The 14,773-nt window shown below is 42.6% G+C and overlaps 2 protein-coding genes across 4 annotated transcripts in view; one reads left to right on the top strand and one right to left on the bottom strand.

The window, feature by feature from the left end:
- LOC110501839 (raftlin-2) overlaps positions 1-3,316 on the top strand; it is a 37,424-nt gene extending 34,108 nt beyond the window's left edge. Inside the window, exon 8 of one of the 2 annotated variants that reach the window (XM_036959265.2) lies at positions 260-3,316. In XM_036959265.2, coding sequence (XP_036815160.2) covers positions 260-466 — 207 coding nt within the window. In that variant the 3' untranslated portion in view covers positions 467-3,316. The remainder of the gene's footprint in view (positions 1-259) is intronic. The other variant, XM_036959266.2, reaches the window with a different exon arrangement.
- mob3 (Preimplantation protein 3) lies at positions 1,950-8,175 on the bottom strand. 2 transcript variants are annotated; one of them, NM_001160540.2, is given in 8 exon segments: positions 1,954-2,267; positions 2,677-2,836; positions 3,488-3,599; positions 3,688-3,767; positions 4,094-4,223; positions 4,316-4,416; positions 4,717-4,779; positions 7,897-7,971. In NM_001160540.2, coding segments are annotated over 7 exon segments (678 nt in total). In that variant the 5' UTR covers positions 7,957-7,971; the 3' UTR covers positions 1,954-2,267; positions 2,677-2,704.
- Between the last annotated feature and the right edge of the window lie 6,598 nt (positions 8,176-14,773).

The following is a 14,773-nucleotide window of genomic DNA, read 5'->3' as shown; positions in this document are numbered from 1 at the left end:
TAGCTCAACCGTCCCGAGGGTGGGACACCGATCTGTAGAGATCCTTAAGAGGTTTTAAATTGCTACACTATAATGCCTGAATTTAACCTTAAACACTCAACTTGGAAATGTCTAATTCTGAAGTGAGACTGAAAGCTAGTTGCCGTTACACACATCTGCATGTTGCTTTTACTAGATATTTGAATGACCGGTGACTTATTTGCGTAATGTCACCACCAGACACATGAAAGACTCTTCCTCTTATTCTGTCCTCTCCAAGGCCGGGTCCATTCAGCGCGACGTGTCCACTCGCTCTGTGAGTCGAGGTGTGGACAGCCCCCTAACACCCCCCAATGTGGAGTTGTCCCCCACCGCTGGGGGTATCGGGGGGTTCCCCGTCTTCGGAGGGGGGTACCCCAGCACCCTGTCCCACCTAGAGGGGGGCTTGGAGCATGATGACGGGGCGGCAGAGGTGACCTGCATGTGACCCCTGAAATGGACACATATATACACCCCCCCATCTATTCCTCTAATCGCTTCCCTAACCAAGAATACTAGAAAAGCTAAACTTGGCACTGTGTTTTTTAAATTCTGAAGTGTTATTTTTATACATTTTGTTGGGAAAAGCAGGCTGTCGAGACACCTTTGTTCGTACCCTCACACAGTCCAGATTCACACAGCACCCTTTTCATATGATGAGAAAGAACACGCACACATTCACACAACTGTGACCAGCAGAAAGCACAGGACATCTCCACAATGACCGGGGGAACCAGGAAGAAGCTTCCATACAGACCCCTGGATTGAACTCTGACCAACTACACACCTGGTTGTTGGAACGTGTCCCCATGTTTTGGGACCCCCTCCCCCAGAACTGCCAACACCCCCGTTCAATACAACTTTATCTCATCCTCTGACGTGTAACATCACACCTACTCTGGCACATGGTGACACGGGCCAGAAGCACAGCTCCATTGGGTTGAATACATTGTAGTGCAGCTGACTAGGTATTCCCTTTCCTGCCACCAGCTCCTCTCCCCTGTTGTCTCAAACACACCCAGCTGGATGGAAACGTACCAGGCGGACAAACACACGCTCGCTGTGTGTTGGTGCTACTGTCTAGGGCCTTGCAGCATTTAGCAATATTATTCAAACAGACATCTTCCTGTGATAGTTGTCAAACTAGGGGTGTTTGAGTTCAGGCCTGGAGAAGATTATTTGTACAGTAATTGCATGGGTGAGTTTTATTTCCACATACCAGACTGCCAAGCCACAGGGTTGCCTGGGAATGAATTGATAACATACAGAACCTTCTCTAGATATGTACATTAGGGCTATACATGTGTTGTCTGATTGTTCACTGATCTGTTCAGGATGTCATCATTTTTATTCATTGGCATCAGATTCTATTCCTGCACCCATTGTCATTAGAAATAGCTGGTAGTTATTATTTTGAGGCCTGATAACCAGTACCATAATTGTTTTCATTCTGCCCGGTGATGATTCCTTTCCTCAGTTCTTCAGACAAAGGCCCTATTGTGTTAAAGGGAGATGGCATTTGTATAAGAGACCACAATGATGGACATTTGTAGTTATACAACACAGGTTTATGAGCCCCCTTGTTTTGGGGATGGTGAAACAAATCAGTTACGAGAATTTTTTATATTTTGCTTCCTTTTGTCATCAGTGTTTATTTCTCCTTATTCAGCTGTGTCCACTTTAGAAAAACACATGCCCATGATTCTCACATTTACTGACCAATTATTTACTTTTAAAGCACTGGGCTAAATAGGAGAGGCCATGGACAGGACAAGTTAATTCTTGACGGTTCCAGCAGTGGCCCCACACTCACATCTGCCTTCATCCAGGTGTTGAGGTGTACACCTCAAATGTTCCCATGACGTTTAAAAATAAAGTCATAACAGATGGGGCCAAATTATACATAAATTGATTTTTTTGGGAGTCAACAACAGGGTAATAGTATTTTTTTATTAAGACAAATGTCGACAGTAACAATGTAATTATTTTAAAGGAAAATAAAAAGTGGGGCGGATAGACAAGACTCCTCCCACAAAATAACTTAATGATGAGAGCGGTGTGTACTCAGAGCAACACAAGCATAGAGGGCTTCTGAACCACAAATGGACCCCTAGCCTCTGAACCCTAGGTACACCTGTAAACTAGAGAAGATTGGATACAGAGAAGCATTATGGTCATAGCTTCATCTTGCCTCCAAATGGGTTTCCTGGAAATGTCTGCATATTCTTCCAGCTATCCAAGCCTCAGATCTACAGGAGTGGCAAGGAGTCTATTTGGAATTCAATGAGAGAGAACAAAAGTAACGCGGAGAAAGCAAAGCACCAGCAAACACATGATAGGAGGGGGGGGGCAGCAGGGGTTATATACAGGGAGCCCATAAGGGTGTGCCTTTGCCATCAACACATTATGGTTAAATGTAGGTTTTGTAAATCTAGCTGCTCAATAGGTTAAAGTAACATTCCCCACAGAGTAGTGAGTCTGGCTAGTGTGTAGCTGCATCAGACCTGGGTTAAAATACTATCTCAAATACTTTGAGTGTTTGCTTTAGCCTGCCTGGAGTACCAGGTGGGTGGAATTTGCCTTGTGGGACTCTCATTGGTTTCATTGCAACAGGCAAGCTCAATCAAGCAGTATTTGAATACTAGTATTTGAACTCACATCTGGTCTCCTGTGTGCAGCTCTCCTCTCAGGCCTCGCTCTCCCCAGCTGAGGTGTTCTGGACCTCCTCCTCCAGGATAGGAACAATCAGGTTGTCCTTGGACATCAGGTTGTACTTCATCACGAAGCGTGTGAACCGATGGCACAGAAACGTCTCGTTCTACAGGGAAGGAAAGAGGATGAGAGTTGGGCCCTGTCCAGAAACAGCCTCAACCCCTAAACAAGAGGATGACTTGATGCGATCTGAGGTCTGATGCACTAGTTTAGAGGCTGACTGACCATTTAGTATGAAGCCATACTGTCACAGTCGTGATTTGTCATGAAGTAAATCATGTCTGGAACGCAGCTAATCAGCATCCAGAATCAGAACTTGTATGTAGAGCCATAGCTTTGGTCTGCTTGGAGTTATTACATGGCTGAACTCCACAGGGCATGAGTACAGTAGACCATGAAGTGGCCATTATGGACATGCACAGGTCCCAGACTCTATTCAGCTCCGGTAGACAGTATCAGTCCAGTGTTTCCCTATTGTCTAAGTCTGTAGTGCCACCTGTTGGCTTAACATGGGACTACTACAAGATGGAATATGTTCATAGCTGGTTGGCCACATACGGAGAATAAAGGAGTTGGTAATCACTCATTTCCTGCTCAATCGGTTGCACATATGGTGTGGATAAGTGCATTATATGTTCTAATTCAAACAAGTAATGAATGTCCCAATGAAGCTTTACTGTCATTTTCAATTGGTGTGAAGAGCCCAAATCATACTTCACTGCCAAGTCTATTTGGGAAGTGTGAACCTTCAACTTACCTCATACTTGTCAAATATCTGCCGATGGTGGAAGTAAGCATGGGAGAATATCCTGTAGATCCGGCGACACACAGAGCCCAGCTTGGCCACTGAGGACTCCTTGATGCTCACACTGGGGAGGGGAGATTGAAAGCGTATGAGTGGGGAACCAAAGCACTCCTTTACATAGTGAGTGTGTGTGTGTGTGTGTGTGTGCTCACCGGCTGGGGAAATACTTGTTGCTGTTGAGAAGGCAGGCAGCTCCGTCCAGCGTGTGCCTGGTGTAGTCAATGGCAGGGCACTGTGGACCCAAGCACAGGCAATGTACATGCATCCTAAATACAGAATAGTGCATTGCAGGCTGAGCTGAAAAATGTAATCCTGAGTGAATTAAATCAAATGTATTTTATAAAGCTCTTTTTACATCAGCAGTTGTCCTAAAGTGCTTATACAGAAACCAGCCTAAAATCCCAAAGAGCAAGCAATGCAGAAGCACAGTGGGTAGGAAAAACTCCCTAGAAAGGCTCCTCTCTAGGAAGAAACCTAGAGAGAAACCAGGCTCTGAGGGGTGGAGATTATAAGAGTACATGGACAATCATTCTTCATCCTGATTTTAGTAACACTCACCTCTTTGGGGGTCTTGTGTGCAGCACACAGGAATATCCACTGTTCTGTGGCTGTCATCTGGGTGCAGGTGTCTGGGTGGCACTCGCTCTGCAGTTTCACAGCGAGTCCATTCAGCTCCAGACAAAATTGCCTGTATCAGATGGGAGAAAGGTAGACACAGTGGGTCAACACACCCGCACGGAGTAAGGTTTTTGATCTCAGTGTGTCGTGCAGCTACTGTACCGGAGGTGCTCGTACTTCCACACCCCTTCGTCCTGTCCCTCTGGTGGCTCCAGGATCTTATCGATACCGGAGCAGTCTGACCGGATGTTCTGCTGAATGTACTGAACGAGGGATGGGAAGTGCCGAGGTTAGTGATCAAAACATCTTGCCATCATCCTCCTAGCTAGCTAAAATAAATAGGTTCTGACATGGGTGACAATGATCACAATAATCAACCATTAATAACCTACGAAGCATCATATAGGGAAGCAGGCAGCCATCTTAAAATAAAGCACACCATGTCAGCATCAGGCTTGGCACTTGACAGCTACGAACAGCATTCTGCAATTATGACACTTAGGGCTAATTTGAAGCTCAAAATGGACTCCACAGTCATGCGACACTAGCTAACTCAACCACACCTGTTGTACAGCCAGCGTGCTGTCCATCTCTTCAAAGGATTCATCTGGCCAGTTGTAGAAATCCTGCAGTGAGAGAGGGAGCCATAATCATATTCAGTGCATGTGTGGCTATGGCTCAAAGGGCAAAATAGTGTCACCTCTCAGCCTTTCATATTTCATCTAACTAGACAGATGGTCTCTTCACAGTTCCCAAGTCCAGAAAAAGACTCTGGGAAATTCAGACTACAAAGAGAGATAACTTCACGGAACTCTTCCACATCAAGAAACTGAAGCGTGCAGTAAAATCAGATGTAAAAAAAACATGAAAACAACACCTCACAACGCGGACTGTGAAGAGACACACACACTGTAAAAAATAATTTTATATCAGTGGAGGGGGAATTTCATATTTTTTTTGTGATACATTTGATAAAACAATGCTAAATAGTTGCAAGAAAGGCATTTCACTGTACTTGTGACATTAAAACTTGAGAAACATATATATTCACGTCACCAAATAATTTATTAAAGCTATGAAGGTCTACAGTATCCTCAACAACACTCTGTAGGTTAGCACCATGGGGTAGGTGGATGATATTGGGAATTTTCCAGTACATATGTGCACATTATACATCTCAGAGTAGTAAGCAGAATCAGCACAAGCCATACGTGTCTGGGCCATTAGACGTGCACTCTGAAGCCATTAATCAATAGGTCATTAGGTTAAGGGAAGGCATGTGTGTCTGGGTCATAAGGCTAAGGGAAACCAATAATCAATAGGTCATTAGGATAAGGGAAGCCATTACCCAGTCCCATGAGGTTCATTAGATGTGCATTAGGAGCATAGGTGTGTATTACTAAAAGCACCATTAGACATGTGCCTGCATTAGGAGTATGCGTGTCTGTTTCTTTTTGTATCATTGCTATGGCTACGCCACCAATAGAATATATTCCCTAAGCTCTGTGCCAACAAGAAAATGGAAACCAAGCTGAAATAAGTTCAAGGCAAAAAGATAATGGTGGCTAAATGCCCAAGGGGATGAATCATTAACATAAAGAGGAGTGACTGCGTGTGTAACGTAAGGATGAAAACGGAATAAAAAGTGTGTGCCGAGGCTGGAAAGGCAGTTGCTTCATGCACCAGCTCGGCTTTTGTTACTTTGTAATAAAGTCTATTTGATCTCACAAGCTCCAGTATTTGGGAAATATTATTGACTGAATATTTCCACGACAAGGACAGCTAGTTTCTGTCCTCCTCTGGGTACATTTACTTCAATACAAAACCTAGGAAGCTCATGGTTCTCACCCCCTTCCGGAGGACGTCCTCCAACCTATCAGAGCTCTTGCAGCATTAACTGACATGTTGTCCACCCAATCAAAGGATCTGAGAATGACTTTATTACTGAAAACACAAGCTAGTTAGCTAGCACTGCAGTGTATAAAATGTGGTGAGTAGATGTGACTCAAAGAGAGAAAGACAATAGTTGAAGTTTTAAAACAAATTAATTCCTTCAAAAATGAAGGAGAAGCGAGAGCTAGCTATATTTCTTGTATTTTTTTCCGCTTTCTTAGCTAGGTTTAGCCTACTCAAACAAAGAGGGATGCTATGGCTATCCAAAACTGGAACTAAGTCAAGGTAAGCTTTTGGTTTATGAATTGACACCAGGGCCTGCCGGTGTAACTGCTAAACTGCCTGCTGACTGTACACTGTACTGCATGATTGTAGCGGATTTACTAACGTGTTAGTTGTAGAGTTTTGTTGACTATGACATTACCTAATATGGTGCCAACGATGTAGGCTGTGTGTAGCAGTTAGCGATTATGATATGAAGGTTTGGTTTGGAAAGGTTTTTTCGCCTGGTCACAGAGCTGATATGTTGTGCACTGAAGTCCACAAGCGAAGGGAAAATGCGAGAGGAAGAGAGCACGTAGATTCGAGAAGGAATACAACTAGAAAAGTAATCATGCCGTTTGTATGTGGCTACTATGAATGTTAACTGTGTTCGCGTGTGTTCAGGGGTGTATTTATTCTGCAGATTCTGTTGAAAAACATTTCTTAAATGGAAGCAAACAGAACGGGGATAAATATATTTGTCCAATAGAATCTCTCGTTTACACTAATGACTACACCCTAGATCAGCTAGATGCAGGCAAGTGTCTGCAAAGGAGGTATTAAATGTGTCACGCAAGGCCGTATTAAATGTGTCACTGCCACCTTGATTACTCTTAATTTTTCTCTTGACCTGTGCACCTGTTGTAAACTTTCATTCGCAGTCTAGATTGTAGAAACATGATGATGGGTATAGGGAAACATGAAGTATAATGTGTAGTAACCTAGCTAAAACTATCGAGGTTACATTGAGCTGGGTGAATGGAATATGAATATCCAATATGTTGTAATATAAATAAGGACATGCTCATAAAACATTTTAAAAATCCTCCCTAATCTTAAAACGACACCGACTCGTCACTATTGTATATTTGCATAATAAAGTAATAATTTATCGCATGATATATTGTTTTATTTATTATGTAGGCTGTTGCGTTTTGTTGTGATGTAGCTAATTGTTTTAATCCTGTTTGGACCTCAGGAAGAGTAGTAATGTTGATCCTAATAAATAAACAATATACAGTATTTAGCTAGCTACATTTAGCTACATTGGGGACACGTATAATTAAACAAATAATTACCGTTACTTGGCTTGATAGCTAGTTGATGGAAAATAATATAACGTTAGCCAGCTAGCTAAAGTACAGTAGCTGAAGACTACAGCTCATGAACAGTTAGCCATGTCAAAATAGCTCGCTAACAGTTACAAACGGTAGCTAGCTAATATGTCAACAATTACAGCTGTTATCTAACTTAGATATCTAGCTAACTTAAACTATGTTAGCTACTAGTTCGCTAACTATCAACAGTAAAGTGGTTTTCAGATGGTGTTTATGTCATTGTTTTAAAGTCTAACTACCTAGCAAGTCTCAAATTCTGTGTGGTCGTTTTTAGCTAGCCTAGTTAGCTAACGCTACCCAGTTGCAAGCCCGACTCTTCCTATTTTCCGGAAAGACAACTACGAACTAACCGTTCAGAGAAACGACTCAAAACACCAAATCTGAATGAAATTCACTGTTCCTGTAAGACCACCGTGGTCACCGTTGGTCTCTTTACCATATGCAATCGTATTCCGCTTTGTGGAAACATACCTTCGCCTTGGTTCCAGGCCGATTCCTCCTCAGAACTGCAGTACCCTCCGCCATGACCATCTCGACAGAATGCCCGGATGCAAATGATGCGCACATTTACTGACTTGTGTGTGACCAGGGGCGCGGACAGGGAGTTGCAAGGCTACCAAGCAGTGGACATTCCTCAAGTGGTGGAAGAAGTACACAATTATCATGCTTGAGTAAAAGTAAAGCTCCCTTTAATAGAAAATGACTAAAGTAAAAGTGAAATTCGCCCGTTAAAATACAACTTGAGTAAATGGAAGTGAATGAGGGTGAAGTTATCGGACATCGAGGTATGCACCGAGGGTCAGGATAGAGATGAGTGACAGGAGTGAAGTTTATGGAAAAAGTGGACTCTTGCATTTTGGCTGATCCATTTGTGATTTCGCGGTGGGTGAAAGAGTTGGGTAATGTGGAATCGGTGAGGGTAACCAGAAGTGGTCTAGTGATAATTGTTTGTGTTGGTCAGAGGGAGAAGGCGCTCGGAGTAAAACAAATGGGGGCAAGAAAAGTTGTTTCGCTCTCAAGAAAAGGAGTGATAACTGGGGTTGCAGTAAATATAAAAGTTGACCAGCTGAGGGGAAAGAATCCCGGTGTATGTGATGCTCGTCGTTAGACGGTGGGGAAACAGAAGAGGCATTGTCTGTTCTTTTGAGTTGTGAAGTTTAGTTTTTGCCAGACAAAGTGAAGCTAGTTATCCTGTAGGAGCGTATGTGCCGAATACGTTACGATGTTACAGATGCCAAGCTTATGGGCATTCTCCAGTCTAGTAGGTGGCGGTAATGCAACAAATTGGATGCCAACTGCCGTTAAACCTCATAGAAGAAGAGGCACACTCCAAAGCTCAGACACCATTTCCAAAGGAAGCATGTGTTTAGTGAGTCCACCAGATCAGAAGGATGACCAGGGAGGTTCTCTTGATAAGTTCATGAATTTGAATATTTTCATGTCCTGTTAAGCATTCAAAATGTAAAGACTACTTTTGGGTGTCAGGGAAAATGTATTGAGTAAAAAGTATATTTTCTTTAAGAATGCAGTAAAGTAAAAGTTGGCCAAAATATAAATCGTAAAGTACAGTTACCTCAAATTGACTTGTCGTACCTTACAGTATTTTTACTTAAGTACTTTACACCACTGCATTCCTCCAGATATATATATCACTGACACGTGGCATGTCAGTTAAGTACAAACTCTTATTTACAATGACCCCCTACCGGGGAACAGCTGTCTTGTTCAGAGGCAGAACTACATATTTTTACCTTGTCAGCTTGGTGATTTGATCCAGCAACCTTTTGGTTACTGGCCCAACACTCTAACCACTAGGCTACCTGCTGCCACTAACTCGCTCACACACACACTTTTTTACACATTTTGTTACGTTACAGCCTTAATCTACAATTGATTAAATATGTTTTACTCAATCTATACACGATACCCCATAATGACAAAGCAAAAACAGGTTTTGAAATGTTTGTACATTTATTAAAAATAAAAAACTGAAATTCCTTATTTACAGATGAATTCAGACCCTTTGCTATGAGACTCGAAATTGAGCTCAGGTGCGTCCTGTTTCCATTGATCATCCCTGCTATGTTTATACAACTTGATTGGAGTCCACCTGTGGTAAATTCAATTAATTGGACATAATTTGGAAAGCCACACACCTGTCTATATAAAAGGTCCCACAGTTGACAATGCATTTCTGGGCAAAAACCAAGCCATAAGGTCGAAGGAATTGTCCGTAGCGCTCCGAGACAGGATTGTGTCGAGGCACAGATCAGGGGAAGGGCACTAAAAAAAGTTTTGCAGCATTGAAGGTCACCAATAACACAGTGATCTCAATCATTCTTAAATGGAAGAAGTTTGGAACCACCAAATCAAATTTTATTATACAACAGGTAAAATACACTTGCCGAATACAATATAACTCTCCTTACAGTGAAATGCTTACTTACGAGCCCTTAACAATGCAGTTTTAAGAAAATCCCTAAAAAAGTAAGAAAAATAACCGAGCAGTTGCCATACCAGGCAGTGATGCAACCCCTCAGGATGCTCTCAATGGTGCAGCTGTAGAACCTTTTGAGGATCTGAGGACCCATGCCAAATCTTTTCAGTCTCCTGAGGGGGAATAGGTTTTGCCGTTCCCTCTTCACAACTGTCTTGGTGTGCTTGGACCATGTTTATTTGTTGGTGATGTGGACGCCAAGGAACTTGAAGCTCTCAAACTGCTCCACTACAGGCCCGTCGATTAGAATGGGGGCGTGCCAAGTCTTGGTTGGAATGGACTCCAACCAAGACTCTTCCTAGAGCTGGCCACCCAGTCAAACTGAGAAATCAGGGGAGAAGGGCCTTGGTCAGGGAGGTGACCAAAAACCCGATGGTCACTCTGACAGAGTTCCTTTGTGGAGATGGGAGAAAGTTCCAGAAGGACAACCATCTTTGCAGCACTCCACCAAACAGGACTTCAGGGTAGAGTGGCCAGACAGAAGCCACTCCTCAGTAAAGGCACATGACAGCCCGCTTGGAGTTTGCCATAAGGTACTGTCATGACGTTGGCCTGTGGGTAGGTTTATAACAGTCATAAATACCTCTTCCCCCCCTTTTTCCTCTCTCTACCCTACTGATGTTACATTTGCAAACACCTTGGTTAACATTGAGATTCTGGGAACATCAGAAGGTGGGGGTAAATGAACAATATTCTGGTAATCTGACCAATTGAACATATGCGGTGGTATTTAATGAATATGATGTCAGTTCGGTTGTCATCTGAGACATTCTCATCAATGATAAGATGACAAACTCTACAGTGGAAAGTCTAAATCAAATCAAATTGATTTATATAGCCCTTCGTACATCAGCTGATATCTCAAAGTGCTGTACAGAAACCCAGCCTAAAACCCCAAACAGCAAGCAATGCAGGTGTAGAAGCACGGTGGCTAGGAAAAACTCCCTAGAAAGGACAAAACCTAGGAAGAAACCTAGAGAGGAACCAGGCTATGTGGGGTGGCCAGTCCTCTTCTGGCTGTGCCGGGAGGAGATTATAACAGAACATGGCCAAGATGTTCAAATGTTCATAAATGACCAGCATGGTCGAATAATAACAAGGCAGAACAGTTGAAACTGGAGCAGCAGCACAGTCAGGTGGACTGGGGACAGCAAGGAGTCATCATGTCAGGTATTCCTGGGGCATGGTCCTAGGGCTCAGTTCCTCCGAGAGAGAGAAGGAAAGAGAGAATTAGAGAGAGCATATGTGGGATGGCCAGTCCTCTTCTGGCTGTGCCGGGTGGAGATTATAACAGAACATGGCCAAGATGTTCAAATGTTCATAAATGACCAGCATGGTCGAATAATAATAAGGCAGAACAGTTGAAACTGGAGCAGCAGCACGGCCAGGTGGACTGGGGGCAGCAAGGAGTCATCATGTCAGGTAGTCCTGGGGCATGGTCCTAGGGCTCAGGTCCTCCGAGAGAGAGAAAGAGAGAAGGAGAGAATTAGAGAACGCACACTTAGATTCACACAGGACACCGAATAGGACAGGAGAAGTACTCCAGATATAACAAACTGACCCTAGCCCCCCAAAACATAAACTACTGCAGCATAAATACTGGAGGCTGAGACAGGAGGGGTCAGGAGACACTGTGGCCCCATCCGAGGACACCCCCGAACAGGACCAAACAGGAAGGATATAACCCCACCCACTTTGCCAAAGCACAGCCCCCACACCACTAGAGGGATATCGTCAACCACCAACTTACCATTCTGAGACAAGGCTGAGTATAGCCCACGTAAAATATTACTAGGTCTTTAAGAGTTTATTCGGAAGATAACAGCTCTATAAATATTATTTAGTGGTGCCCCGAATCTCTAGTTAATTACATTTACATGATTAGCTCAATCAGGTAATATTAATTACGGAGAAATTATTTTATAGAATAGCATGTCATATCACTTAATCCGGCATAGCCAAAGACACGACAGTATCTAAAGGACTCGTACCATGAGAAACAATGTTCTCTGGTCTGATGAGATCAAGATTGAATGCCAAGCGTCACGCCTGGAGGAAACCTGGCACCATCCCTACGATGAAGCATGGTGGTGGCAACATGCTGTGGGGATGTTTTTCCAGAGGCAGGGACTGGGAGATTAGTCAGGATCGAGGGAAAGATGAATGGAGCAAAGCACAGAGATCCTTGATGAAAACCTGCGCCAAAGCGCTCAGGACCTCAGACTGGGGCGAAGGTTCACCTTCAAACAGGACAAGGACCCTAAGCATACATCCAAAAACAACACAGGAGTGGCTTTGGAACAAGTCTCTGCATGCCCTTGAGTGGCCCAGCCAGAGCCTGGACTTGAATCAGATTGAACATCTCTGGAGAGACCTGAAAATACCTGTGCAGCAACGTTCCCCATCCTAACTGACAGAGCTTGAGAGGATCTGCAGAGAAGAATGGGAAAAACTCAAAATACAGGTGTAAAAAGCTGTAATCACTAGAGGTCGACCGATTTATGAATTTTCAACGCCGATACCGATTATTCGAGGATCAAAAAAAGTTGATACGGATTAATCGGCCGATTTATTTAGTTGTAATAATGACAACTACAACAATACTGAATTGACACTTCTTTTACCTTAATATAATACATCAATAAAATCAATTTAGCCTCAAATAAACAATGAAACATGTTCAATTTGGTTTAAATAATGCAAAAACAAAGTGTTCGAGAAGAAAGTAAAAGTGCAATATGTGCCATGTAAGAAAGCTAACGTTTAAGTTCCTTGCTCAGAACATGAGAACATATGAAAGTTGGTGGTTCCTTTTTACATGAGTCTTCAATATTCCCAGGTAAGAAGTTTTAGGTTGTAGTTATTATAGGAATTATAGGACTATTTCTCTCTATTATACCATTTGTATTTCATATACCTTTGACTATTGGATGTTCTTATAGGCACTTTAGTATTGCCAGTGTAACAGTATAGCTTCCGTCCCTCTCCTCGCCGCTACCTGGGCTCAAACCAGGAACACATCGACAACAGCCACCCTCGAAGCATCGTTACCCATCGCTCCACAAAAGCCGCGGCCCTTGCAGAGCATGGGGAATAACTACTCCAAGGTCTCAGAGCGAGTGACGTCACCGATTGAAACGTTATTAGCGCACCCCGCTACCTAGATAGCCATTTAACATCGGTTACACCAGCCTAATCTCGGGAGTTGATAGGCTTGAAGTCATGAACAGCTCAGTGCTTGAAGCACAGTGAAGAGCTGCTGGCAAAACGCACAAAAGTGCTGTTTGAATGAATGCTTACGAACCTGCTGCTGCCTACCATCGCTCAGTCAGACTGCTCTATCAAATATGAAATCATAGACTTAATTATAACATAACACACAGAAATACGAGCCTTAGGTCATTAATATGATCGAATCTGGAAACTATAATTTCGAAAACAAAACGTTTATTCTTTCAGTGAAATACGGAACCGTTCCGTATTTTATCTAACGGGTGGCATCCCTAAGTCTAAATATTACTGCTACGTTGTACAACCTTCAATGTTATGTCATAATTATGTAAAATTCTGGCAAATGAATTACGGTCTTTGTTAAGAATAAATGGACTTCACAGTTCGCAACGAGCCAGGCAGCCCAAACTGCTGCATATACGGTCTTTGCTTGCACGGAACGCAAGAGAAGTGACACAATTTCTCTAATTATAAGAAATTCATTTTAGCAGGCAATATTAACTAAATATGCAGGTTTAAAAATGATATACTTGTGTACTGATTTAAGAAAGGCATTGATGTTTATGGTTAGGTTTGGTGCAACGACAGTGCTAAATCATCACCAGTTTGGCGAAGTAGGCTGTGATTCGATGAGAAATTAACAGGCACCGCATCGATTATATGTAACGCAGGACACGCTAGATAAACTAGTAATATCAACCATGTGTAGTTAACTAGTGATTATATTAAGATTGTTTTTTTTACAAGGTAAGTTCATGCTAGCTAGCAACTTACCTTGGCTTCTTGCTGCCCTTGCGTAACAGGTGGTCAGCCTGCCATGCAGGCTCCTCGTGGAGTGCAATGTAAGTTAAGTGGTCAGAGCGTTGGACTAGTAACCGGAAGGTTGCAAAAACAAATCCCCGAGCTGACAAGGTACAATTTTCGTTCTGCCCCATGAACAAGGCATTTAACCCACCTTTCCTAGGCTGTCATTGTAAATAAGAATGTGTTCTTAACTGACTTGCCTAGTTAAATTAAAGGTGTAAAAAAAAAAAATTGGCCAAATCGGTATCCAGAAATATCGATTTCCGATTGTCATGAAAACTTGAAATCGGCCCTAATTAATCAGCCATTCCGATTAATCGGTTGACCTCTAATAATCACTGCCAAAAGTGCTTCAAGAAAGTACTGAGTAAAGGGTCTGAATACTTGTGAATGTAATAGTTTTATAAATTTGCTAAAATTTTTAAAAACCTGAATTGACTTTGTCATTGTGTGTAGATTGAGTAAAAAAAATGGTGTCTGTAGGAAAAAACAATAATCGAAGTCTGTAAAACAATGTGTAAAGTCCAGGGGTCAGAATACTTTCCGAAGCTGCTGTATATAGAATATTTATCTGCAGTAATACAAAAGTAGTTTCATGGAACAAGTGTATTGCAGGAGTGGAAGGACTTTTCCATTTACCCAAACCAGTTGCTAATCAACTGGTACTTCAACAAAGTCTTATGCAGATCTGATTTTTTGTGGAAAATTCATGCATATTCAACTTGTTATCTGTCAAACTCACTCCTCAGCATGAAGAGTCCCCACTTGCACATCTAGAATATCTGCTTGGCAGGAGTATGAAAGAGGCAACACATC

Source organism: Oncorhynchus mykiss, chromosome 22 (assembly GCF_057628025.1).
Source record: "Oncorhynchus mykiss isolate SJ-2025 chromosome 22, ASM5762802v1, whole genome shotgun sequence".
Classification (NCBI taxonomy): domain Eukaryota; kingdom Metazoa; phylum Chordata; class Actinopteri; order Salmoniformes; family Salmonidae; genus Oncorhynchus; species Oncorhynchus mykiss.
This window is presented reverse-complemented; position numbering and strand designations above follow the sequence as displayed.

Excerpts from the sequence above, each read along its gene's own strand:
- mob3 (XM_021578579.3), bottom strand. The coding sequence starts at position 7,992 with ATGTGCGCATCATTTGCATCCGGGCATTCTGTCGAGATGGTCATGGCG. Across the intron at positions 3,768-4,093 it reads CACACAAGACCCCCAAAGAG|TGCCCTGCCATTGACTACAC; the intron begins GTGAGTGTTACT and ends TTGGGTCCACAG. Across the intron at positions 2,837-3,487 it reads AGATATTTGACAAGTATGAG|AACGAGACGTTTCTGTGCCA; the intron begins GTAAGTTGAAGG and ends CCTTCCCTGTAG.